The sequence below is a fragment of the Orcinus orca genome, chromosome 8 (genome assembly GCF_937001465.1).
Source record: "Orcinus orca chromosome 8, mOrcOrc1.1, whole genome shotgun sequence".
NCBI classification, from domain to species: domain Eukaryota; kingdom Metazoa; phylum Chordata; class Mammalia; order Artiodactyla; family Delphinidae; genus Orcinus; species Orcinus orca.
The window spans coordinates 70,312,355-70,339,229 of record NC_064566.1 but is presented as its reverse complement, the minus strand read 5'-3'; the positions used below and the strand labels follow the sequence as shown (position 1 = coordinate 70,339,229).

At 41.7% G+C, this 26,875-nt stretch overlaps 1 protein-coding gene and 1 long non-coding RNA gene across 14 annotated transcripts in view; one reads left to right on the top strand and one right to left on the bottom strand.

Annotated features, from left to right (window-relative positions):
* The window catches only part of AMOTL1 (angiomotin like 1), a 170,667-nt gene that overhangs the window by 68,959 nt on the left and 74,833 nt on the right, over window positions 1–26,875 (bottom strand). For all 13 annotated transcript variants that reach the window (XM_049714142.1, XM_049714139.1, XM_049714140.1 and 10 more), the window contains 2 exons: window positions 5,977–6,123; window positions 935–1,865 (listed from right to left, as the gene is read on the bottom strand). In XM_049714142.1, coding sequence (XP_049570099.1) covers window positions 935–1,865; window positions 5,977–6,123 — 1,078 coding nt within the window. The remainder of the gene's footprint in view (window positions 1–934; window positions 1,866–5,976; window positions 6,124–26,875) is intronic.
* On the top strand, window positions 6,164–14,387 carry LOC125965279 (uncharacterized). Its single transcript, XR_007478978.1, has 3 exons — window positions 6,164–6,455; window positions 13,049–13,114; window positions 13,601–14,387. It is a non-coding gene; the product is annotated as an uncharacterized LOC125965279 (long non-coding RNA).

Here is a 26,875-nt window from a genome sequence, read left to right as displayed (position 1 = left end):
TGCCAAGATATGGAAGCAACACAAGTATCCATCAGCTGATCAATGGATAAAGATGTGGCATATATATACAATGGAATATTACTCAGCCATAAAAGAAGAATGCAATAGGCGCTGCCCTGGTGGCACAGTGGTTGGGAATCCACCTGACACTGCAGGGGACACGGGTTCGAGCCCTGGTCCGGGAAGATCCCACATGCCACGGAGCAACTAAGCCCGTATGCCACAACTACTGAGCCTGTGCTCTAGAGCCCGTGAGCCACAACTACTGAGCCCTCGTGCCACAACTACTGAAGCCCACCCACCTAGAGCCCGTGCTCCACAACAAGAGAGAAGCCACCGCAATGAGAAGCCCGTGCACCACAACAAAGAGTAGCCCCCGCTTGCCGCAACTAGAGAAAGCCCACGTGCAGCAACGAAGACCCAATACAGTCAAAAATAAATATAAGTAAATAAATAAGTAAATTTATTTTTTAAAAAAAAGAATGAAATAATGCCATTTGAAGCAACACGGATGGACCTAGAGATTATCATAATAAGTGAAGTCAGACAGAGAAAGACAAATACTGTCTGTTATCACTTACATGTGGAATCTAAAAAATACAACAAACTGGTGAATACAACAAAAAGGAAGCAGACTCACAGGTATAAAGAACAAACTAGTGGTTACCAGTGAGGAGAGGGAAGGGGGGAGGGACAATGTAGGGGCAGGGGATTAAGAGGTACACACTATTAGGTATAAAATAAGCTTCAAGGATATATTGTACAACATGGGGAATACAGCCAATATTTTATAATAACTATAAATGAAGTATAACCTTTAAAACCTGTGAATCACTATACTGTACACCTATAACATATAATATACATCAACTATACTTCAATAAAAAAGAATTCTTTTTAATTAAAAAAAAAAACTTCTAGGCTCGATAATCACCTCGTTACCCCATACTCTGGGGGTGGCTGGTACCTCAGGACGGCCACTTCTGTCCTCGCAGGCTGGGGAGCAGGGTAAGGCTTGACCATCTCGTGGAGCATTCCCGGGTGCTGGTCACTGTAGAAAAGTCCATGCTCCTGGGTCTTGCCCACCGGGGACATCATTTGCTTGGTCTTGAAGGGGTACTCGGGTGGAGGACCTCGGGGGTCCAGCACTTTAGCTGCAGGCTGGGCTGGGGAGGGCCCCCCGCCCGCCTTGAACCCCTTTCCGGTCCCTGGGCCAGGGAGGTGTTGCTTTGCACCGTTCCTCTCCAACGACAGCTGCATGATCCTCTCACTGAGAGAGCGGACGTGGCCCTGCTTGAGCTCCTTCAGCGCCTCGTCCTTGTGCGCCTGTCCGCTGTTGGCGCGGTTCACCGTGGGCCTGCCCTCAGTCCGCGCCTTCTGACTGGCGCCCCCGGCCATGTAGTAGCCGTGACCCACAGCCCCCTGCTGCTGCTGCGGCGGCGGCGGCGGCTGCTGCCCCCGGAAGAACTGGGACTGCGCTTTGGCCTCCTCATACGTGGGCAGTTCCTCGTTGTTCTGCTGAGGCTGCGTGGACCGCACCTGTTTCTCCATCACCGTGTTGTCCACCTGGTGTTCCTGACCCTGCGGTTCCTGGCGTGCCGACTGGTAGACCATTTGTGGGTCTTCTTGAGTGAGGTTTTCCGTGGAAGAAAAGTTGTTTGTGGGGTGGGCTGGTCCTGCACTCCCTGTGGCCTGGTGCTGAATGGCCAGCAAGTTCATGTTCTCAGTCGGGGTACCATAGCGCAGTTGCTCCTGGATCAGCCGCTGTAACACTGTTCCAGCTGCCGCATCCTCGGAACCTCTCATTTCCACCTCTGAGATCCTCAGGAAGTTCGGCGGGTGTAAGTTACAAAGAGGATCCTCAACTAGAAGGTAAACATGGGAAAAAGATGTCAGGCTGTTCCACGCAGATATAGGTCTGGACGTACATGGTGAATAACGAACTTTCTAACGACAGAGGCATTTAAAGATTTCCAATACACCGTCACTCCCATTTACCCTACAGTTTCTCATGGAAGCATCTCTCCAAATCAAAGTGTCTCTACTACTCTCCCTTCCCTTGCCTACCGTTTTCTCCTAGACCTTGCTCGGGCCTTCAAGCCCTCCCTTTCCTTTAAGCTCTCCACCAACTCCTTCTCTTCATCATATAAACAGGTCAAGTCTTTCCCAACTTAAAAAAAGAAAAAGCAAAAAAAACAAGCAAAACTCAGAACCAAACAAAAAGAAACCATCTTTTCATGGCTCTACATAAACCTCTAAGTGCCACCCTGCAGCTCTCCTCCCCTTCTAATCGTCCTCAGAAAGCAATCGATACTTGCCATCTCCACTTTCCGAACGTGCCGTCCACTGCCCTCCCTACCGCTCTGATTAGTAATCATTCCCAGGGAGAACTTTCCAGCCTAACCTTTCTGAAGCATTTAGCATGTTGATTATCCACTTCTTGAAATGCTCTCCTCACTCAGCATCCAGGCCACCCCCTCTCATGGTTCGGGATCCTGCTGTTTCTCCGTACACTCCATCTCTGGCTCCCTTTTCTCCACCTGCCCCTTAAATTCTTTCCCACAGCTCTGCCCTGAGCGCTCACCCACCCTCACTTTGACAGATTCTCATCTCATCCACCGCTCCTCTGAACCTACTGACCCACGGCCCACCCATTTACAACCACCAGCCGATGGCCCACAGGTCCTCCAAACTCAACGTATCTTCCTCAGCCCATCCAAACAACCCCTGGATCCCTGCCTCATCTACTCTTTGCCAAGCCAGAAACCTGAGAGTTTTCAAAAATTCCTTCCTCTCCCTCACCCCCAACATCTGGTCAGCGCCTGCCTGTCAATTCTACCTCCGAAATGAAATATCTCTCCCAACTCTCCCCTTTATTCCCCTGCCAGTCTCCAAGATCATTATCAATAACCACAGTACAACCACAAAAAACATTTTTAAGGAGCATATGATGTGCCAGGTATTGTACTAAATTCCCTCCTTTATTTAGTTTAGTCCACATAGAGTCGCATGAGGCAGCTATTAATTCCCCCATCTTACAGATAAGGAGAGAGGTTTAGAGAAGGCAAATCACCAAGGTCACAGAGGTAGGAAGAGACAGATCCCGGATCCGACTCATTCCACGACGAAATCTGTGTTCATTCCGCAGGACAAGCCCGTGGAGCCTCATACCCAAACCATTCCAAGAGCCCCCTCATCTATTTCTCTGACACTAGGCTCTTTTCCACTTCCAAACCCACCCCCTCAGACTCCAACTTATCTTCCCCACTGCCCTAAGATTGTTCAAACCGGAAAACTTAATCATATCACTCCTCTGCACAAAATTCCTCGCCAGTTAATTATAGGATGAAACTGACAGTCCATCACAGGATGTAGCAGGCATTGCTTTGTCCATCCAGCAACATTTCATGCCATCACTGGCCCCCTCACCGGCAACCCCTTGGAGTTCAAGTTCCAGCAATACCCTAAGAAGTTCCCAGACATGCTAGCTCTCTCAGGCCTCCAGGACTTTGCTCCCATCCATCCCCCTGCCTAGAAAGATGCATCTCACCACACCCTTCTTGGGAAATTCCTAGACATGCTTTGAGTGATGGCTCCAAAGCTACCTTCTAAGTAGAACCCTTCCTGCTGTAGCCCAGCAGGCTTGAGCCCTCCTTCTCCAATGTCCGGGCTCCATTATTATACCTCCCTTAGAGCAATCATCACAATAGATGGCACTGGCAAGACTTTGAGCAAATCACTTGCTCTCTTAGAGCTCAACATCCTCCCCTGTCAATAGAGGGAGCTGAGCTAGCCCCTTAGAGATAAGCAGCCTTAGAGACAGCAGCCTTCACTCTTACAACTCCACGCAGTGATGGTTCTTTGTTTTTACATATGCACAGGACACATCATTTTCCCCCAAACCGTCTTTCTTCCCCAAGGTTGCCTTTTTTTTTTTCTATGAATGGCATCCTCATCAGAGACAACCAGATAGAAATTTCAGATTCAATTTTGATCCTTTTGTCTCCTTTCCTCCCTACATTTAATCAAGTGCCAAGCACTTTTCAGTCCACAGCGAAATGAGGGAAAATGAAGGTGGTGTGATAAGTGAAATGAGAAAAAATGAAGGTGGTGTGATATGCTTACAAGATATAGAAATACACATATACATGTGTATATACCTAGACATAAGTCATTGGGTTTATTGTCTTCTTTGGGCAAGGGATTCTGTCAAGGATTACATCCCTCTTACACTTTTCAGTATTAAAATATGAGAAAAGGCGACCGTAGATGACATTCTGAGTGTCTCTGTAACAGCAAAGACTGCAGCCCCAGCTTCCATGCCCTCAGCTACTCCCCGGGTTCCAGTCCCCTAACGAGTTGTCTAAATGTCCTGAGCAGCCTAATATCTCCTGCCTCTGGCCTCTTCTCCTTTTGATCAACACTGTATTTATCTGTATTTGTCTACTAGAATTCAAGCACCTGAGAACAGAGAGTTTTATCTGTTACGTTCACATGCCGTATACCCAGTGCCTAGAATACTACCCCAATATACAGAAGGCATTCAGGAAAGAATTGTGGGGGGCAGGGATAAATTAGAAGTTTGGGATTAACATATACACACTACTATACATGAAAGCGATAAACAACAAGGACCTACTGTATAGCACAGGGAACTATATTCAGTATCTTGTAATAACCTATTATGAAAAAGAATCTGAAAAAGAATAGATATATAGACAGATAGATAGATATACATATAACTGAATCACTTTGCTGTACACCTGAAACTAACATAGCATTGTAAACTAACCATACTTCAATTTTAAAAAGTGGTTAAAAAAAAAAATAATTGCCAAGTAAAGAACTGTACAGACTGGTTCCTGAAGCTCAACTCTGATCAACCCCAAAATCACACCTCTGTGACCTCAGGCAAATTACTTGGCTTCTCTGAACCTTTCTGCTCTGTATAATGGTCAGGCTTCATACCTGCCTCACAGGACGGCATGTGGAGTAAATTCAAACTTATTCCTCACCTTCAGAGAAGGTGTACAGTAACTGAGATCTAAACCAGAAGTTCAACAACAAAAATTTTTAAACAACAAAAACAGATCATTGAAAGTCCACACAAGATGAATTGCCAAATAACTGTAATAAGTGATGAACAACCCTAGGAAAGCGATTAACAGTGTGGGTTGAGTTGAGCCATCACTCACTCTACAAATACCAACTGCCAACCTGTTATAGTCAGGCATTCTGATAGGTGCTGGGGTTAGGAGAGTGAAGTGGACAGTCCTTACCTTCAGGGCTTAATGAAACGAGCAAATTCAAATAAAAATCAACATTTTAAAATAAAATGAATAAAAATTCAAATAAAAATATATATCCAAAGGAAAAAGATTTTTTGGATGAATAATAAAAGGAATGGTGTCTCATTAAGCATGAAAACTACTGAATTTCCTTTTCATAAGCACATTTGGCAAGAACCCTGAGATCGTCTTTAAAGTGGTTTTGAAGATTCCTTTTCATGGTTTAACCAATCTCATAAACCCTCAAAAATAGGCAGAAAGTTTTTACAAAGGAAGCAGTTCCTTCCCGACTATAGTTTTGAATTTCTCTGACTTTCTGAATCATTTGCAAAAAGAGGTAAAAATGAAAGCAGAGAAGAAAAAAAGGAATGAAAGATTCTGGGAAAGAATACAAAAGAATATTTAGGAATTAGAAGAAAATGAAGGCATAAGAGGTATAATTCTGAAGTTCCTACATACTTAGGAACTCTGTTGAGAGGGTCACATATTATAGTAAAACAGTCTATTAAAACCTTGTTAATGTTTACCAAACATTAAAAATAAGGCACCTACCAATACAGAGACAACCAATAATTCAATATGCTGATATTTAAAACAAGGATAGAGAAAATATTATGCAAAAGAGCGAAAAATGAGAAACATAAGATTGTTCTGCTTTTCCAACACAAGTGCCAATAAAAGAACTTACCAACTTTTTCCCTGATGCTACTGTTTGCCTCCACCGTCAAAGATGCTTCATGCCTCCCAGAATAGAGCTGAAAGTCTGGGAAAAAGTAGTTGGGGTCTTCCAGAATCTGGATGGGACTACTGGGGCTGTAACAGGCAGGAGGGGGACCTGGGGGCAGAAAGCAAAGTGCATATTAGTGCCAATGAAGTCCTCCTCTCCCTCTTCGCCGTGTGAGTCACACTAGCTGTTCTCCCACACACATTTCCACTGGCAGTGGCAGCTCTGTCTTTTCGATTCATAAAATTCCAAAGTTACTATTCAGAATCATCACAAGTCTAGCCACCCACCAAAATGACCCGTGAGGTCACAATAACAATTTTCAAGACACGCTGAGTGAAGGCAGGGACCCTTTCTCACAACCTACTTCCAAGGGCAGCAGCAGAAACACTGGCAGAAATCAAGTCCCCTGAGGAACTGGACAAGTCACCAAGTTTGGAAAGGTCAAGGTGGGGGACAGAAAGGACGGAGGCAGGGAGGCCAGAAAAGGAAAACTAAAAGGGGAAGGACAGCTGTCTCTTGGAATGTATGAAAGATGCAGAGAGGGGTGGTCATTTTGCCAGACCACGTGTTAGCAAGGGCCTGTCCCAACCCAGGACAGAGCGCTCAGCCCCACTCTGAGGGTTCTGGAGCCTCGGGTGGCAGTGTGAGCCCGGGTCATGGGTTCTGGCCTTCTGCCCGGCACTGACCTTTTTCAGCTCCTCTGTATCTGCTTCACACTCAAAGAGGAGTGTGCTTCCTGTTTCAATTAAACGTGACACTGTGTTCAATTCTACAGTCACTGAACATGAGATACCACGACAGCAACACTGATCTGGCATCCACAACATCATGGGAATACTCAGCAGCATGGGTCTGGGCGGTCTTTCCTCTCTGCACTCGTTTCTTTGCATGGGCACCAAGTTGAAGGCTCTTTCTGGCAAAAGTAACTTAGTTTACTCTGGGGAAAGAGTCAGGCTATTATTTTTTTTTAATTAAAATCCTTGCCCCCAAGGATTCCTTAATATACGCAAATCAATCAATGTGATACACCATATTAACAAATTGAAGAGTAAAAACCATATGATCATCTCAATAGATGCAGAAACAGCTTTTGACAAAATTAAGCACCCATTTATGATAAAAACTCTACAGAAAGTGGGCATAGAGGGAACCTACCTCAACATAATAAAGGTCATATACGACAAACCCACATTAAACATCACTCTCAATGGTGAAAAACTGAAGCATTTCTTCTAAGATCAGGAATAAGACAAGGATGTCCACTCTCGCCACTATTGTTCAACGTAGCTTTGGAAGTCCTAGCCATGGCAATCAGAGAAGAAAAAGAAATGAAGGGAATACAAATTGGAAAAGAAGAAGGAAAACTGTCACTGTTTGCAGATGACATGATACTATATAGAGAGAATACTAAAGATGCCACCAGAAAACTACTAGAGCTAATCAATGAATTTGGTCAAGTTGCAGGATACAAAATTAATGCACAGAAATCTCTGGCATTCCTATACACTAACAATGAAAGATCAGAAAGAGAAATTAAGGAAACAATCCCATTCACCATTGCAACAAAAAGAATAAAATACCTAGTAATAAACCTACCTAAGGAGGTAAAAGACCTGTATGCAGAAAACTGTAAGACACTGATGAAAGAAATCAAAGATGACACAAACAGATGGAGAGATATATCATGTTCTTGGATTGGAAGAATCAATATTGTGAAAATGACTCTACTACCCAAAGCAATCTACAGATTCAATGCAATCACTTTCAAATTACCAGTGGCATTTTTTACATAACTAGAACAAAAAATCTTAAAATTTGTATGGAGACACAAAAGACCCCGAATAGCTAAAGCAGTCTTGAGGGAAGAAAACGGAGCTGGAGGAATCAGACTCGCTGACTTCAGAGTACACTACAAAGCTACAGTAATCAAGGCAATATGGTACTGGCACAAAAACAGAAATATAGATCAAAGGAACAAGACAGAAAGCCCAGAGATAAACCCATGCACCTATGGTCAACTAATCTATGACAGAGGAAGCAAGGATATACAATGGAGAAAAGACAGTCTCTTCAATAAGTGGTGCTGGGAAAACTGGACAGCTACATGTAAAAGAATGAAAGTAGAACACTCCTTAACACCATACACAAAAATAAGCTCAAAATGGATTAGAGACCTAAATGTAAGGCCAGACACTATTAACCTCTTAGAGGAAAACAGGAAGAACACTCTTTGACGTAAATCACAGCAAAATCTTTTTTGATCCACCTCCGAGAGTAATGGAAACAAAAACACAAATAAACAAATGGGATCTAATGAAACTTCAAAGCTTTTGCAAAGCAAAGGAAACTACAAACAAGACAAAAAGCAACCCTCAGAATTGGAGAAAATATTTGCAAATGAATTAGCCGACAAAGGATTAATCTGCAAAATATATAAACAGCTCATGAAGCTCAATATTAAAAAAACAAACAACCCAATCCAAAAATGGGCAGAAGACCTAATCAGACATTTCACCAAAGAAGATATACAGATGGCTAAGAAGCACATCTTATTAGAGAAATGCAAATCAAAACTACAATGAGGTATCACCTCACACCAGTTAGAATGGGCATCATCAGAAAATCTACAAACAACAAATGCTGGAGAGGGTGTGGAGAAAATGGAACCCTCTTGCACTGCTGGTGGGAATGTAATCCAGCCACTATGGAGAACAGTATGGAGGTTCCTTAAAAAACTAAAAATAGAATTACCATATGACCCAGCAATCCCACTACTGGGCATATACCCAGAGAAAACCATAATTCAAAACCACACATGCACACCAGTGTTCACTGCAGCACTATTTACAATAGCCAGGTCATGGAAGCAACCTAAATGCCCATCGACAGACGAATGGATAAAGAAGATGTGGTACATATATACAATGGAATATTACTCAGCCATAAAAAGGAAAAAATTGGGTCACTGGTAGAGACATGGATGGATCTAGAGACTGTCATACAGAGTGAAGTAAGTCAGAAAGAGAAAAACAAATATCGTATACTAATGCATATATGCGGAATCTAGAAAAATGGTACAGATGAACTGGTTTGCTGGGCAGAAATAGAGACACAGATGTAGAGAACAAACGTATGGACACCAAGGTGGGAAAGCAGCAGCGGGTGGGGCTGGTGGTGTGATGAATTGGGAGATTGGGATTGACATGTATACACTGATATGTATAAAATAGATAAGTAATAAGAACCTGCTGTATAAAAAAATAAATAAAACAAAATTCAAAAGTTCAAAAAAAATAAAAGGCCTTTTCTATTAAAAACTATATATATATAGACATATATATAGACATATATATGGTAGCTAAACATGAATATCAATTAGATTAGTTACAAATACAAGGAAAAACAATTTAGAGAGTTAACGGCTAAGGACATCTTAGTGCCTTTTCCGTTAACGTGTGACTATAATGGATCATTGTATAGTTTGCCCTGGTCTTCTCCTCGTCACGTGTAGAATTAATCCATATCAAAACTTTCTTGTACCCAAACCTGAAGGTTTGTCCACAGCTGTCCAAAGTTTACCTCGACAGCTTCTCTTCCATCCTGGATATCCTTTCCCTAGCATTCTGGACAATGAACCCTCCCCTCTGATTCTCCACTGTTGGTGGAGATAAGATAGATGGTACAAAGCATGCCAAGAGACTTCACAGGGTGGCGGCCCCTCATTGGGTCATCAGAATCCAAATTTTGCCAATTCATTAATTTACCATGAGAAACACAACCGCCAGAGGGAACAGTCTCTTATGCCCTCCAGGCCAGCCAGCACATTTACTGTTTTGACATTTCCACAGGAAGCCAAATTACAACTTGGAAGTTGCATGGTGAGCAAGGAATCCCAGTAAGGGAGGCAGATGCATGATCAAATGATGGATGCGAATAGGTAGAGTTGTCTGATGCCTCCATATCCCTCAAAGGAATTTTCCCACCCAGACACCCAAGCAGCACCCATTTCACGGTGGCAATTCACCCGAGTTGTAGACAAAGCTTTTAGGAAAAATATTATCTGAGATGCTTGTGTTACTGACTGTGGAACCCGAAAAGGAGTGGGCAATACCAAGCCTCAGAATTAAATCTGATTACTTTGGTCTATAGTTCCAACAGAAATTGTTTCAACATTTAGTCAGCATGTGCCTGGTATGTTCTAAGTGCCAGGCGCCATGCTAGAGTGATAAACAAGACAAGAACTCTGCCGTCAGGAGTCTCATAATTCATTAGGAAGCAGACATGTTGGCCGGCAGTTACGAGGCAGGGTAGCGTTGGCTGTAACAAAGGCTTGTTCTAGATACAGTGGGAGCTCAGGACAAAGGACCTAACCCTGCCTAAAGGTCAAGAAAACCTGCACAGAGGCCAAGGAGCTTAAGCTGATCCTGCTTCAGTATCTGATTTTCACAAGGAAAGAAAATGCATTTTTATGATTATGTATTACCAATAATACAATCATATAGAGGACTGCTGTTAGTCTTATGGTACATTTCTGTTTAATTTTATACATTAAGATTTGTACATACAAATTTGGAATCACACAGTGTCATGCTGCTGTCACTTAGCAGGATAACACGAGTTGTTCTCCTGTGATGTAATAAAAATACATTAAAAAAAAAAATCCTTGCCCCAGAGGTAATTCCATTAGAAGAAAAATCATGTTTTACAACCATCACTTCAAACAGGTCATTTGCAATTTCTTGCTAGGATTGTTATCTACCCATTTCCCATAAGGCCCAAGCTAGTAGTAAGCAACTAATTATTCTAAGAGGCTGTAAGATAGAAATTTACTCAACTTCTTCCTGAGTTTCTCTACCTCAACCCACGAAATAATATTTGCGCGTGTGCTCACATGTATCGTAAGCATGTTCAGACTAGAGAGAAAAAGAGAAAAAAGATTTTGACAACCAGAATATTTATCTTACAATGTTAAAATAAATAATGTAGTTGTGACTTAGATCTTAAGGATGAATAAAAACCGAGTGTGAATGACATACTATGTAAAGATCAGCCTAAAATGACAGTTCCAATGCCTGTGACAGTATCTGTCAGCGTTCTCTTTTTGGCCGACCGACAAAGGACTACCCTGGAAAGAAACTCAGCCCTTTCTGGGCCTCATCTTCTACATCTATAAATCTAAAAGTCAAGGCTAAAATTAGGAATCATCGATGGCCTGGATCCAAAGGCAAATCCTGGCCTGGCTTCTACTTCAGGCAGGTGGAAAATACTGGTGGAAAGTTGGAGAGACACACAGAGCAACCTTGGCCACCTATTAGGATCACCTGGGGAACGCTGCCAATGCCAGTACCCCAGTCTCACCCAGACCTAGTCAATCAGAATCACTGGGACAGGGCCCAGGCATGTGTATTTTATAAGGCTCTTCATATGATTCCGATGTGCAACCACCGCCGAGAAGCCCTAAGCTAGATGGAGAACAGTGCACATAGGCAAAGAAACAAAAAACACAAACACACCTCTGCACCCTCCGCCTCTCTCCCACCAAATCAGAGCCAGGGAGGAGTTGAGGACCCAGACACTTGAGTAAAGAAAGTGTGACAGATACACATTACTATATATAAAATAGATAAACAACAAGGACCTACTGTGTAGCACAGGGAACTATATTCAATATCTTTTTTTTTTTTTTGCGGTACGCGGGCCTCTCACTGTTGTGACCTCTCCTGTTGCGGAGCACAGGCTCCGGACGCGCAGGCTCAGCAGCCATGGCTCACGGGCCCAGCCGCTCCGCGGCATGTGGGATCTTCCCGGACCGGGGCACGAACCCGCGTCCCCTGCATCGGCAGGCAGACTCTCAACCACTGCGCCACCAGGGAAGCCCTATATTCAATATCTTACAATAACTTATAATGGAAAAGAATCTGAAAAAGAATATATATATATTTATATATATATTTATAAATATATATATATAAACTGAATCACTTTACTGTACACCGGAAACTACACAACACTGTAAATCAACTATACTTCAATTCAATTAAAAAAAAAAAGTGTGGTGTTCTCTTACGATCTGGATCAGGAATGGCATATGCCAACAGATTACAACTCTTTGGGCCAAACTGTGGCCTACCTAAGAATATACATGTGTATATGTATGGGTGTATAAAGGTGTGCGTAGGGAATGTGTGTATGCATAGATACATGCTTTCAACATGGAGCCCAGGTAAGAACCCTGCAGTCAGCCATTCCTATCATCACAACACTGGTATAAACTGCTTTTCCACACCTTATCCAACGGCCTGCCGAGTGAGAGTAGGCCCCAGGGCTCCAGGCCACAGGGCGCTATAGAGAGAGCAGAGCTGGAAGGAGGGGCCTAAGCTCAGAGGGCACCAAAGATGCGCCGCCTCTCACCATTTCTTCGGCAGGCCTCAGTATTAAGAAAGAACTAATGCTCTTCGTACGCGCGCGCACACACACACACACCCCCCTATGCAGACTGAAGGACAGGATGCCCAACTCCATATCAACAGTCATCTAAGACTCAGTGGCCCACACACTGACCGAGAGTTCCGTTCCCACTCTGCCCCCTCTCCTTGGAAATGCAGAGAAGATGATCAGGACAGACCCTACGGACAGCCAGGCCCAGGAATCATCACTCCACTGGGCCAAGAGACAACCCAGTGAGCTATCCCAGCACTGCCACACCTGAAAGGAATCATTTCACTTCCAGCTCCCTCACCTGTAAGACAAGGTAAAATGATAATAACGTGTATCACAGGGTGGCACAACATTCCTGGGCTACACAGCAAAAATGCAAGAGAGACACCATCCGCCGTCCCACGTGCGCATAATCTTTCCCTTCCTGTTCTAGTGCAGGATCTTCGTTAGGAACTCCGGTAGCACGATTTGAGTCTGTTTTCTTATGTAAAAACATAGAGTATATAATCTAACCAACAGGGTCAAGGATCTCTGAAATCAGAAACTGGACATCAATACCTGTCATAAGCAGAAATTCGGTTTTCCTTGTTAGCAGGTCTCCAGCCCCAGGAGCAAGAATTGTGAGAAACCACAGGAGACGCCCGGACACCACCCCTACCCGGTGAGCGCTGCGAGGCCTGGCTGGGGCCCAGGGCCTAAGTGACAGTGCAGGTTTTAGGGGAGTCCACAGCTGACCAAGGATTCAACTTCTATGTAATCTGTACATGGAGTTGCCTCTCAGGGTTTCCATGTAAGTTTCTCTTGACTTAGTAACTTGCAGTCACCTACTTTCAACCCAAACCTTCATCTAAGGACCATGGCTCACACAGCTTTAGTCTGCGTGGGGAAACTGGCAGAAGCAATAGAAAACCTGCCCAGGGTCTCCCTCTGGGCAGGGGGCGGGCAGCACCTCGGGCTCCTGCCTGAAGTAAAGCTAGACATTTGTTTGTGCTGGACTCGGCAGAGGGTGAAATTCTGCAATTTCAGTTTGAGGGTTCAACGTTTCTGCCTTATATTGATGATGACCCATTTCAACAAGAATAGTTCCTTTCTCTTTGCAAAAACTGCATGTCATTTCTCAACAAGAATCCTTTGCTTCTCTCTCTAGGAGCATGACTACTTTTGGCTGGCTTCTGAAGCACTGAAAACTTCCTTCCCATTATGGTTTCACTCTCTCACTTTCTTTGTAACTGTCCAGAGGCCTTTAGGTAATGTGACCCTGAACACGACTTTTTTCCCTCCCTCCGTAGTAGGGATAACAAAGGCCTCGTTGTTGAAGGAAAAATGAATTAAGGTAAAAATGAAGTGAGTTTCCTGGGGGAGGCGAGAGGTACAACAAGAATCCTGGCCACCTGCTCAGCTGTTTCACCTCCACTGTAACTGATTCGTTCCCTAAGATCAGATCCGGAATCCATAAACAGACCAACATAAGAGGCTCAGGAATCTCCTTCCGGTGTAAACATCAGAGGACATTCAAACCGTCACCCCACTATCGTCCTGCACTCACACAGCTGGGAATCACCTGTCCTTAATTAAACTCCACTGCCAGCATGCCACTCCCTTGCACATAAACATATCCGCTACAGCTTCAAGTTCAAATTCTGTTCGGTTTTCAAGGCTGTCCACACTCGGCCCCCTCCCTTAGCTGTCAACAGTCCTGCTGGTCCCCTCAGCATCCCAGCATCCTGTGAACATGCCACCCTCATTCTCCAAGGCCCTGCTGGGAATGCCATCCTCTAGCTGCACACTCCCCTCCCCAAGTCCTCTAAAGTTTATCCCAATACATTTACGTCTTCAGGTTACCTCCCCTATGGTGGCCTGCCTTCCCCCAATGGCCACGGTAATTATGATCGAAAGCGCACAACTGAGCACTTAAACATCAACTGCCTAGTAGTTTGCAGTAGTCACTTAATACAGGCTGGTGCATCCAACAATCCCACTTCTGGGCATATACCCAGACAAAACTCTAATTCGAAAAGATACATGCATCCCTATGTTCACAGCAGCACTATTCACAACAGCCAAGACATGGAAACGACCTAAATGGCCATCGACAGAGGGATGGATAAAGAAGATGTGGTACATATATACAATGGAATACTACTCAACCATTAAGTAGATGCACATATCTAAAAAACAAAAACAAACTCACGGATATACAGAACAGACTAGTGGTTGTCAATTGACGGGGAAGGGGCGATGTGGGAGGGAAGGACTGGGAGTTTGGGATTAGCAGATGCAAACTATTACATATAGGACGAATAAACAAGGTCCTACTGTATAGCACAGGGAACTATATTCAATATCCTATGATAAGTCATAATGGAAAAGAATATGAAAAAGAATATACATATGTATAACTGAGTCACTTTGCTATACAGCAAAAATTAAACACAACATAAATCAACTATACTTCAATAAATAAATAAATAAATAAATATATATATATATATATATATATATATATATATATATATATATATATATATGCTGGTGCCAGTGCCCTGGTAAAGCTTGAAGACAAGGCACCATATGGGTACTTGCTACTTTCTGTATAAGGTATATGATCCCTTACTACTTGCTGACGGATGGAGAACTTGGCATATCCTCTGGGATGATGTCACTACCAAGTTTAATGAGAGGGTCCCTTCAAAGCCAGTCTCTGAGAGTTCCCGACGATTCCCTGGCCCTCTCAGTTCTCTAAGATGAGGAAGCACTCGCTCTCCCCTTTGCAGCTGGCAGTGATGCTCTGGGGCCTTCGCTCACTGCAAAAAAACTCCCAGGTGTCACTGCACCCAAGTGCAAGACTTTCTGCCAGCTCCATGTAAGCCAAAACCACCTAATGCCTTTAAAAACAATTCCACTGAGCTTCCCTGGTGGCGCAGTGGTTCAGAGTCCGCCTGCCGGTGCAGGGGACACGGGTTCGTGCCCCGGTCCGGGAAGATCCCACATGCCGCGGAGCGGCTGGGCCCGTGAGCCTGCGCGTCCGGAGCCTGTGCTCCGCAACGGGAGAGGCCACAACAGTGAGAGGCCCGCGCACCGCAAAAATAAAATAAAATAAAATAAATTCCACTGTCGAGATTAGAATAACCTCCTCTAACCTTATAACAGAGATTTTAACCACAAGCAACAAAACAATTCTGTGGCTTCTACCTTCCTTTTCAAAGAGCTAAGGAATTGACTGAGTGCGCCAGCGGCCTCAAAGTTAAATGTCAGCAACCGAGCCACGCCTTCGGATTCTGGCAGAACTGGAGGTTTCTCCGGGGAGGAGAATACTCTGCTCAGGGAGACAGATGCCCTAGAAACAATGTTTTTAAAGGGAGCGTGGAGACTCCACGAGCAGTACCTGAAAAATAAGGGGTAGTCTGTTCACAAGCCCTCATGTGAAGCCAAGCTCCCTCCCTAGGGTAGCCAAGTCACACTCTTGACCCTGAGGCCTGAAGGAAGCAGACAGGTCCTGGCATCCCCCTCTATGAACACCTGCACGCAGCACACACACTGAAAAAAGCAAACAGGGATCTCCAACACTAAACTGAAGGCAAACAGCTGAATACACCTTCTCACTCCCTTTCTCCCAAGTAACCATTATTTGAAACCCAAGATGGGGGGGAGTGGGGAGGAGGCGGGAGCGGGGAAGATTTCTAAAATTCCCAGCCTCTACAGATATGGTCTTCCAGGGCATGGAACTTCAGTTTGAATCCCTGGAATAATCCATCCATTGTAGAAAACAAGAAAAATAAATACACCTATTTAATTTAGACGCTCTCAAAGTGGAATTTGTGATGAATACCTTTAAAGTTGTGTGAAGTTTAACTTTGTAATGCTTCTTTAAAAATATCTCTGAGATAGTATCAGTGTGGACCAAACTACAGAAAGTATGCTTAACCTTTAAAGTAACAATTGAGTTCAACAGGGCCCTGTGATGTGAGCTATAAATAACAAAGAAATGAGTAAGACCACCCTTAGCCTTAGGATATTTTGATTCCATTCTGGAGACCACAGGCACACAACTATCCAAACTTCATCTCAGAGTAAGTGCTCTATTAAAGGGACACAAAGCTTTGGAGGCTCAGAAGTAATTCGTTACTAGGCGATGATTGACAGAGGTGATTCGGAGCTAAAATAACAGGAGAAAGAGACTCCTGAGCTGAAGTGGAAAAAAGGAGGAGATGTTAATCTGCTTCAGGGTGAGGAGAGGGTGCTAGTGAGGAAAGATGAGCCCCAAAAGGTAAAGGTGAAGCATAGGGACTGAGTCACCAAAGTGTTTGGTCTCTTTAAGCAATGGAGAATTCATTGGTGCTTGGGTATAGGTAAGGAGGAGGATGAAGCTGTATCTGCAGACCCAGAATCCAGTATTTAGTTTTAAAAGACTATAGAGTTATCATATGATCCACCAATCCCACTCCTGGGCATATATCCAGAGAAAACTCTCATTCGAAAAGATACAAGCACCCCAATCCTCATAGCAGCACTACTTACAATAACCAAGACATGGAAGCAATGTAAGTGTCCATCAACAGATGAATGGATAAAGAAGATGTGGTACATATATACAATGGAATACTACTCAGCCATAAAAAGGAACGAAATAATGCCATTTGCAGCAACATGGGTGGACCTAGAGATTATCATACTAAATGAAGTCGGAAAGAGAAAGGCAAATACCACACAACATCTAAACTATGATACAAATGAACAGAAATAGAAAGGGGGTGGGGGACGGATAAATTAAGAGTCTGGGACTATCAGATACACACTACTATATATAAAATAGATAAACAATGAGGTCCTACTGTATAGTTCAGGGAACTATATTCAATATCCTATAATAAACCATAATAGAAAAGAATATGAAAAAATATATATACATACATGTATGTATAGCTGAATCACTTTGCTGTACACCAGAAACTAACACAACATTGTAAATCAATTGTGCTTTAATAAAAATAAATAACTAAAAGCACTAGCACATTATTTTCATAACACTACAGAAATGGAAAATAATTTAGAATTAGGTGGTTCAACTTTCAACTACTACCTATCATAACCCTGATAGTCAATCACCTCCAATTAAATACTAATAGTGTTGGAGAACCCTGAACTCACCGTGTGAGCCTTGGAAGCTGGGTCTACCTCCCATTACAGAAGCCAAAAGGTCCCCTCCCTGTTCTTGCAGTTAGGAGGACCGAGGCCCAGTCAACTGATATTCCAACCAAAGACTTTGAATCTTGAGGAAATGACACAAAAACAAAGGATGCTGATAAAGTATCTATGGTAACAGTACCCCCAGGAGTCCAGGAGCAACAGTGGTATCCATGGTAGCCGCAATCATCACAAGACAAGTAGCCTACCCCTGCCTGGGTTGCCGGTATATCTTCACCTAGGTTCCTGCTCATTTTCTGAGCCTTCCCATTAATATGTGAGCTGCCCAATATACTTCCAATAAATTCTTCTTTTGCTTAAGTTAGCCAAAGTTACTTTGCACTGCTTACAGTCAAGGACTTCTGATAGACATATATCATAGGTCTATATGTGGAATCTAAAAAAATAATACATATGAACTTATTTACAGAAATAGACTCACAGACATAGAAAACAAACTTACAGTTACCAAAGGGGGTGGGGGAGGGATAAATTAGGAGCTTGGGATTAAAATATATATACTACTATATATAAAATAGATAAACCACAAGGACCTACTGTATAGCACAGGGAACTATACTCAATATCTTGTAATAATCTATAATGGGAGAGAATGTAAAGAAATAATATATACATTTATGTATAACTGAATCACTTTGCTGTACACCTGAAACTAACATAACATTGTAAATCAACTATACTTCAATAAAATATTTTTTAAAAAGAACTTCTTATAGATACAGAGACTTACCTTACAAGAAAATTTAATTGTTCTGACCCCTATTCTAAGAACACAACACTGTATGGTAAGTACTACATGACTTAGCACAACCTGCCTTGAATTATAGCAACTCATGTCTATTGCCCCAAATACCCTTTGCACAAAACCTAGAGAAATACTTGCAGTTCCCCCAAAGTTTCCTCCATCTGGAGGGCCTTTCTTCCTATACGGAAAAAGGAAACTCTTACTTCGGCACACTCTAAATGCTAAAATATATACCCTGACTATCCAAATGTCTCTGGAAGCCCTCCTCTAGTGCCACTTCCTCCAGGAAGTCATCTACCCCTCCTCCCCCAATTTTGTATATGCCACTCACCTGCATTCCCATTCACATTTCATGCATATTTATGCCGCAATATATTACATTGCCTGTGTATTTCATTTTTTTAGTTTTTTTTCTCTCCCCATTAACTTATAAGTTGATTAACAGCAAGGATCTTGCCTTATTCACCTCTTGTATCTCCAGTTTCCAGCAGGAATAAGATCAAAGTAAGTGCTCAGTACCTATTTATTGAATCAATGACCCATCTGCATATGTTCACAGTCCCTAGCAGTTTCTAGCACATAATAGGCACTCAATAAATACACATTAATGGAATTAAGATACATTTTAAAATAACCAATTACAAACATATTCTTAATTCTACAGAGCTTAACTCAAAGGCAAGTTGTCTCTTTCAATCTACTCAGGAGACCAAGGCTTGGTAAATGCTAGTGGGGAAAAAAAAAAAGGGAGAAAGCCATCTAGTGCTAAAACAGGTTAATTACAAGCATGCTGTGATCCAAATCCTGCAGGGGCTTTGTACATGTTAGAGGTAACAACATCACAGGGATTTTGTAGCTTAAACACAAATTCACATTTAGAGAAAGGGGCTCTTTGGTCCCACTCAACACCCACAGCAGATCCCAGAGCCCTGGGACTGTGTGCTAAATACAGCCCTTAGTTTCTGCTTCCTCACATGTCTGAGAGCTGGTGCAGTCGGGAGACCTCTAAGTGTGTCCACTCATGCACCGTTAAAAAGATAAATAAATAAAAGGAGTCATTGCAGTCCCACCACCCAGAGTCACAGGGAGTATACAATGAGAGCGTCCATGGTAAAAGGACCCCACCTACCAAGAGGAAATCATTTTTTAAATGTGGGTTTTACTATCACATCCAAAGGCTACATAAATATCTTGACTCAAGTACACATAATTATCACAATTCATATTTCATGTTGATGTATTTGGTGTTTAACTTAGCTAAAACTAAAAGTACCTGGACTTCAGAGATTCCTTTCCTCAGGTAAGTTTTTTCTTTTAAACCACTTTATTAAGGTATGATTAACACATAAAAAGCTGTACATATTTAATGTATACAGCTCGATGAGTTTGGGGATAAGCATACACCGTAAAACTATCACCACCATCAAGGTCACAGACATATCCATCACGACCCAAAGTTTTCTCCCACCCCCTCTATTATTTGTATGTGTATGTGTGTGTGTGTGTGTGGTAAGATCTTAATCTATCCTCTTAGCAAATTTTCAGTATACAATACAGTACTGTTAGCTCTAGGCACTATGCTGTATAATAGATCGCTAGACCTTATTTACTTGGATCAGTTTTAATAAATAAGCCCTATATTAATTTAATAACTGAAATTTAAATCATCTTTAAACATACCCTATTTGTTTATACTTATCTCAGGACCACAAAGGGATTCTTTTGGGTGCCCTGCCTCACATTTTGTTCCCAGTGAGGAAAACAAATTATTACTAGCAGGTAAGCTCCATCGCTCAAACGTGTTTCTATCACTGTTTGCAGACAGTAAGTACTTAATGTTTGGGGAACAAAGGAAAACAAACAGGATGAAGAGCCTTAAAATAAACCCCAAGACTTAAAGTGACAACATGAATGCACAGCTGTGCTCCTCAAAGCTCTCTCTCACCCCCACTGCAGAGAGAGGAACAGTTCAGACACGAGGATCTTAGGACCCTCCAGCCTTCCGGATCCTAAGAGCGTGCTGTTGCAGCTTAGTGACACCGAGAGGTCTGCCAGGCGGCAGCGTTTCACAAGGACTGGGACTCTGGAGAGGCAAGTACATTTCTTCTTATCACTCCCGCCCACCCCATAAGTCAGTATTGGCTCATGGATGAACTACATAATTTAAAGCAACGAATATTCCCCAAGAAATTAAACATCCCTTTAGTAAGAAGAGTATAATCAATAATAGCAATTTACTGAGGGCCTATTAAGTGCAGGGATGATATAAAAATTATTGTATTTAATTATCACCCTATTCCCATTGTACAGACAGGGATACCAGACTCACGGTGGTAAAGTCACGTCCAGAGTCACAAAACTAGCCAGCAGCACAGCTCTTAAGCCCTTCCAACAGCAGAGCTCTTTTTACTATGCTATTCTGCCATCCAAAGATCCCCCAATCGTGCACACTTAATTTTTTTAATTGAAGTATAGTTGATGGACAATATTATATAAGTTGTAGGCATACAATATAGTGATTCGCAATTTGTAAAGGTTATACTTCATTTATAGTTATTATAAAATATTGGCTATATTCCAGGTGTTGTACAATATAACCTTGTACCTTATTTTATACCTAATAGTTTGTACCTCTTAATCCCCTCCCCCCTCCCCTCTCCCCACTGGTAACCACTAGTTTGTTCTCTATATCTGTTGAGTCTGTTTCTTTTTTGTTATATTCACCAGTTTGTTGTATGTTTTAGATTCCACACGTAAGAGACATCGTACAGTGTTTGTCATTGTCTGACTTATTTCACTTAGCGTAATGCCCTCCAAGTCCATCCATGTTGCTGCAAATGGCAAAATTGCATTCTTTTTTACGGCTGAGTAGTATTCCATTGTGTGTGTCTGTAGATATATATTTACCACATCTTCTTTATCCACTCGTCTGTTGATGGACACTGAGGTTGCCTCCATATCTTGGCAATTGTAAATAATGCTGTTACAAACACTGGGGTGCATGTATCTTTTTGAATTAGTCATTTTGTTTTTTTCAGATATATACCCAGGAGCGGGACTGCAGTACACACTTAATTCTAAGTCCTCTTTTCCTGCCTAATTTCTTATATTAATATTAGAGGAGTTTTAATGAAATGTCCTTGCTTGTGGATAATGGGGAAAGGCTCTGGGAAAGTTTCCTTCCCTCCATACATGCCTGCATAAATGCCAGTATATATGAGACAGATTTGTGTTATTTCTTATAAAAGCTTAGAGTAATAAGAACACACCACCTGCCAATCACCAGAACACCAAGGCAGTTGATGAAACCAACCTTTCCATCCCTTCCATTTGGCCACATATTATTTTCATGATGGCGTCTCCACTTTAACAGTGAATCCTAAACCCGTGGTGTGTCAAAGTTACTCATGGATCATGTTAAAATGTCACCTCCAAGCCCCCATGTCAGACCTGTAATATCGGGATCACCGCAAGTACGGACCAGAAAGGAAGTGTTTGGCTATGCCTCCCAGCTGATTTGAATGCAGAGTCAGGTTTGGGAAGCTTGTACTTCTCTGCCATATAAGATCTTATACAACACATGAACTGAAAAGTTGTGGTCAACTGAAACTTTATAAATCAATCACATTTTAAGTCAAAACCTGTTAGATCTGAAGAATCCAAACAATGATGAACAATTAAAGGAGACAACTTTTCCTAAAACCAACCAGCCAACCAATCTGCATTGACTCCTTTAAAGTGAAAAATCCTTTGCATAAATGTGTTACTTTTTAATAAATTCAGACTTGAAGTCAATAGTTTTAGTGCCCTATATTTCATAGTAGCTAACCCAAATGACTGGTAAGGGAATATGACTATTTCAGCTACATCTGAAATATTGTTACAAAGATACAATAGAAAAGTGATCATACAAAAAAATACATCTAATTCAGCATGATGAGAAAAAGCCTGGGAAACTGCCTACCATATTATATGATAAATACTTCTAAATCTGAAACTGAGAAATCACAGGGCCAACTATGCCAGCAAGTCATGTAAAACAAGCAGCTATCTAATTATAGGGAAGGAAGGCAAAGAAAGTAACATTACTGAGCAGGACATGATACACAAACATTATCTCAGATAATTCTCACATCTCTGAGAATTAGGTTTCATTATCTCCTTTTTTCCTAAACAAAAAGCAGGAATGTCATGCTCTGGGTCACACAAAAATAAACAAATGGGACCTAATTAAACTTAAAAGCTTTTGCTCAGCAAAGCAAACCATAAACAAAACTAAAAGATACCCCACAGAATGGGAGAAAATATTTGCAAAGGAAGCAACCAACAAGGGATTAATCTCCAAAATATACAAACAGCTCATGCAGCTCAATATCAAAACAACAAAAAACCCAATCAAAAACTGGGCAGAAGATATAAATAGACACTTCTACAAAGAAGACATAAGGATGACCAAAAAGCACATGAAAAGATGCTCATCATCACTAATTATTAGAGAAATGCAAATCAAAACTACAATGAGGTTATCACCTCACACTGGTCAGAATGGCCATCATCAAAAAATCTACAAACAATAAATGCTGGAGAGGGTGTGGAGAAAAGGGAGCCCTCCTACACTGTTGATGGGAATGCAAATTGGTACAGCCAATATAGAGAACGGTATGGAGGTTCCCTAATAAACTAAAAATAGAGCTACCATATGATCCAGCAATCCCACTACTGGGCATATATCTGGAGAAAACCATAATTTGAAAAGATACATGCACCCCAGTGTTCATTGCAGCACTATTTACAATCGCCAAGACATGGAAGCAACCTAAATACCCATCAACAGATGAATGGATAAAGAAATGTGGTATACATATACAATGGAGTACTACTCAGCCATAAAAACGAATGAAATGATGCCCTTTGCAGCAACATGGATGGACCTAGAAGTAAGTCATACTAAATGAAGTAAGTCACACAGAGAAAGACAAATATCATCTGATAACACTTACATGTAGAATCTAAAAAAAGTGATATGAATGAACTTATTTATAAAACAGAAACAGACTCACAGACATGGAAAACAAACTTATGGTTACCAAAGAGGAAAGGTGGAGGGGAGGGATAAATTAGGAGATTGGGAGTAGCATATACACACTACTATATATAAAATAGATAAACAACAAGGACTTACTGTATAGCACAGGGAACTATTTCAATACCTTGTAATAACCTATATGGGAAAAGAATCTGAAAAAGAATATATATATATATTATATATACACATATATATAATACATATACATATAACTGAATCACTTTGCTATACACTGAAACTAACACAACATTATAAATCAACTATACTCCAATAAAAATTAAGTAAATTTAAAAACAAACCTTTTCTTGGATATTCCTCTATATTCTATTACGTTAAAGTCTACTGGTCCATCTTTCACTTTGAAGGAACTTTTCTTTACCAGTGCAGGATTTCCTACCATCATACATTGGTCATTGGGAAAATAATGGTTCACCGAACTATGCAAAATCTTCCATACATGGAAATATTTCAAGTAAGCAATATCAACAAAATTGACAAAATCACATTTGTTATGACAACACAGATCGCAACCATCAAAGTCTTTTATGTATTAGGAAGTTGTCAAGCTCATGGTGGCAAATCCAAGTTTTCCAAGATTCTAATTTTCACTTGAAAGCTTGAGTCTTATCATTGGTAACAAATACTGTGCATTGATTTTCTTGACGTAACAGTCACCCTTTATTCACTTTTGAGAAAACAGCTATTAAATATCTAACTCAGAATAACCATAGTTTGTCGATTGTTCTTTCAACTAAAACTGAGAAAAGCTGCTATTAAGGTCACGATTCAAGTGCTTGTCACACAAGGGCTCCTCCTAAGTTTGCTGCAGCAGCACTTTATGTGTATCTCCCACTTCGTCACACAAGACACTACACCGATGTACTTGAGGTCGGAGATTTAACAGAATTGATCATCTGTACTGCTTCAACAAGAACATTCTTAAGTGAAACGGGCTTTTTATATTGTGTGCTGGTGAGAAGCAGCCTGACTTCTAGTACAGTCGGGGGCCACTGCCTTGATTCATGTGGACCCACCTGCAGTTTTACCCACTTTTGCTTTTGGACCATCAGTACAAACGTCAATACGGTGAAAAAGGCGCATGTCTTGGTATTACTAAGAAGATAACTTTTAGGTCTCAGAAACCCCCAGGGTTCCACAAGCCACACTTTGAGAAACACTGTTTTTTGTTCTATAGCCTTTTCCAGCAAAAAATGTGAAACTTAAGGAGAATTTTAAGATGAAAAATGTTGCAAACCAGTCATACTTGAAAATGATTTACCTCCCTGCCCAGGCAAAGGAAGATGCCCACAGCCCCGAAAAGCTGGTGAGACATACAGAGAAGACGTACAGAGGCCCTTTGATGCAAAGCGCTGCTTGAACTCTGTCAGAAGAAAGATCCTGTTGATCACAGAAAATGCATCTGAAGAGAGAGAGCAGCCCCTCTAGAAAACACCTGCATAGGAATGCATCTTCTTGCCCTTGAGGAATTCTTATAAAAGGGAATAAAAATCAACAATGACATTTGATGGGCAAAAAGCCTCTGTGAGATTGCTATTAGGAGGTGGGGAGAAAAGAAACTGTAATAACTTGCCTGGTAGGAAGTCAGGCAATCTTTGGACAAAGGGCAGGATGTTAAGACATGATGACCGAAGAGAAAAGAGAATGATGCTGTCAAGCCAAAAGACTTGAGTATTAGAAAGATTTAAAGAATAAAAACGACAGAGGAGAAAATACCCACTGAATGGAAAGGAAGGATGTGCCGTGCTTTTTGTTCTGTCTTGACAAATCTGTTTCTTAAACAATGTAAGAATCCAAGCTCTACCATTTATTAGCTATGTGACCTGGAGCAAATGAGTTAACTTCTTGGTGCCCATTACCTTACCAAGAAATGGGGATAATAGGACCTACTACATAGGACTGTTAACAAAGCTTAACTGAGACAATGGCAAGGGCTATGAGCAGTGTTCCAGCGCATAGTAAGTGCTCAATACATTTTAGCTTCTTTTGATGAGAATGGGGAAACGGAACAAGAATCAAGGCTGTTGGATGGACCTAGAGATTATCATACTAAGTGAAGTAAATCAGAAAGAGAAAGACAAATACCATATGACATCACTTATGTGTGGAATTAAAATATGACACAAATGACCTTATTTACGAAACAGAAACAGACTCACGGACATAGAGAACAGACTTGTGGTTGCCAAGGGGGAGATGGGGGAAGGCTGGAGTGGGAGTTCGGGATTAGCAGATGCAAACTATTATACATAGAATGGACAAACAACAAGGTCCTACTGTATAGCACAGGGAACTATAGTCACTATCCTGTAATAAACCATAATGGGAAAGAATATAAAAATTTTTTTAATTAAAAAATAAAATAAAAGCAAAACAACAAAAGAAAGAATCATCGCCGTAAACTTCACTTTCAAGAGAGGATCCAACCAGTGAGCTTTTTAGGAACAGCAGCAAGATGCTCGAGCAAACCAGAGATGAAGGCTTTTAGAGTGGTTTAGGTCAGACTATTCAGCTGACCGACAAACAAGACTAAAAGTACACTTTCAATTTTCCAAGAATTTGGAATAAGGGACATCTTACAACACACAATTCCTCAGAAAATCAGCATAATGTTGTGGTCCTACTATCAAAAACCAAAATAAAAGGATACACGGTGTCATCCAAAAGCTCTCCAAAACTCCTAACCTGTCTGGCCACCCTGGCACACAGGAGCCTAGGTGGACCTGGAGAAGGTGTCAGGACCCAGAATCTAACCTGAACACCGTCAGCTGCTCCGGAGGCTCCACCTTCACACAGAAGGACAATAGGGTAGTTATTTGGAGTCGGGGGGGGGGGGGGGGGAGGCAGATTTGTCCTTTGTACGGAGAATTACAAATAATTCAAAAAACCCTCCTCTCCTTGTCACCTGTGTTCCATGACTTTTCTTTCAATCCACCGGTGGTATAACAGGATGGAGGTCAAGGTGTGAACTCCAAATCTCTTCTCTGCATCTCCTGCAGTGAGTCCATCCCTTTCACTGTCAATGGAGGAAAAAACTGACCCTTTACTACCTATGATCCTGAAAGCCTAGTCCTTCCAGATCATAACACAGGTGGCAACTAAAAGCCTATTTTCATCACCAAGCAGTAAGTCTTGTAACTGGCCAATAAAATGAAAAATCAAAGAATAAAAATGGCTGACCTCGCTTCAAGATGTATAATGCATCAGTTGACTACAAGGACCCACTAGAACATTTCCTCTAATGCCCAGTGCAACAAGTAACTGACTAATTCCTCCAAGTCAAGGGTTTCAAAACTGATTTACAATAATTTCTCTGAAAAAAAGGCCTGAATCAATATGACCAGAACATAATGTAACATTTCTGGAGA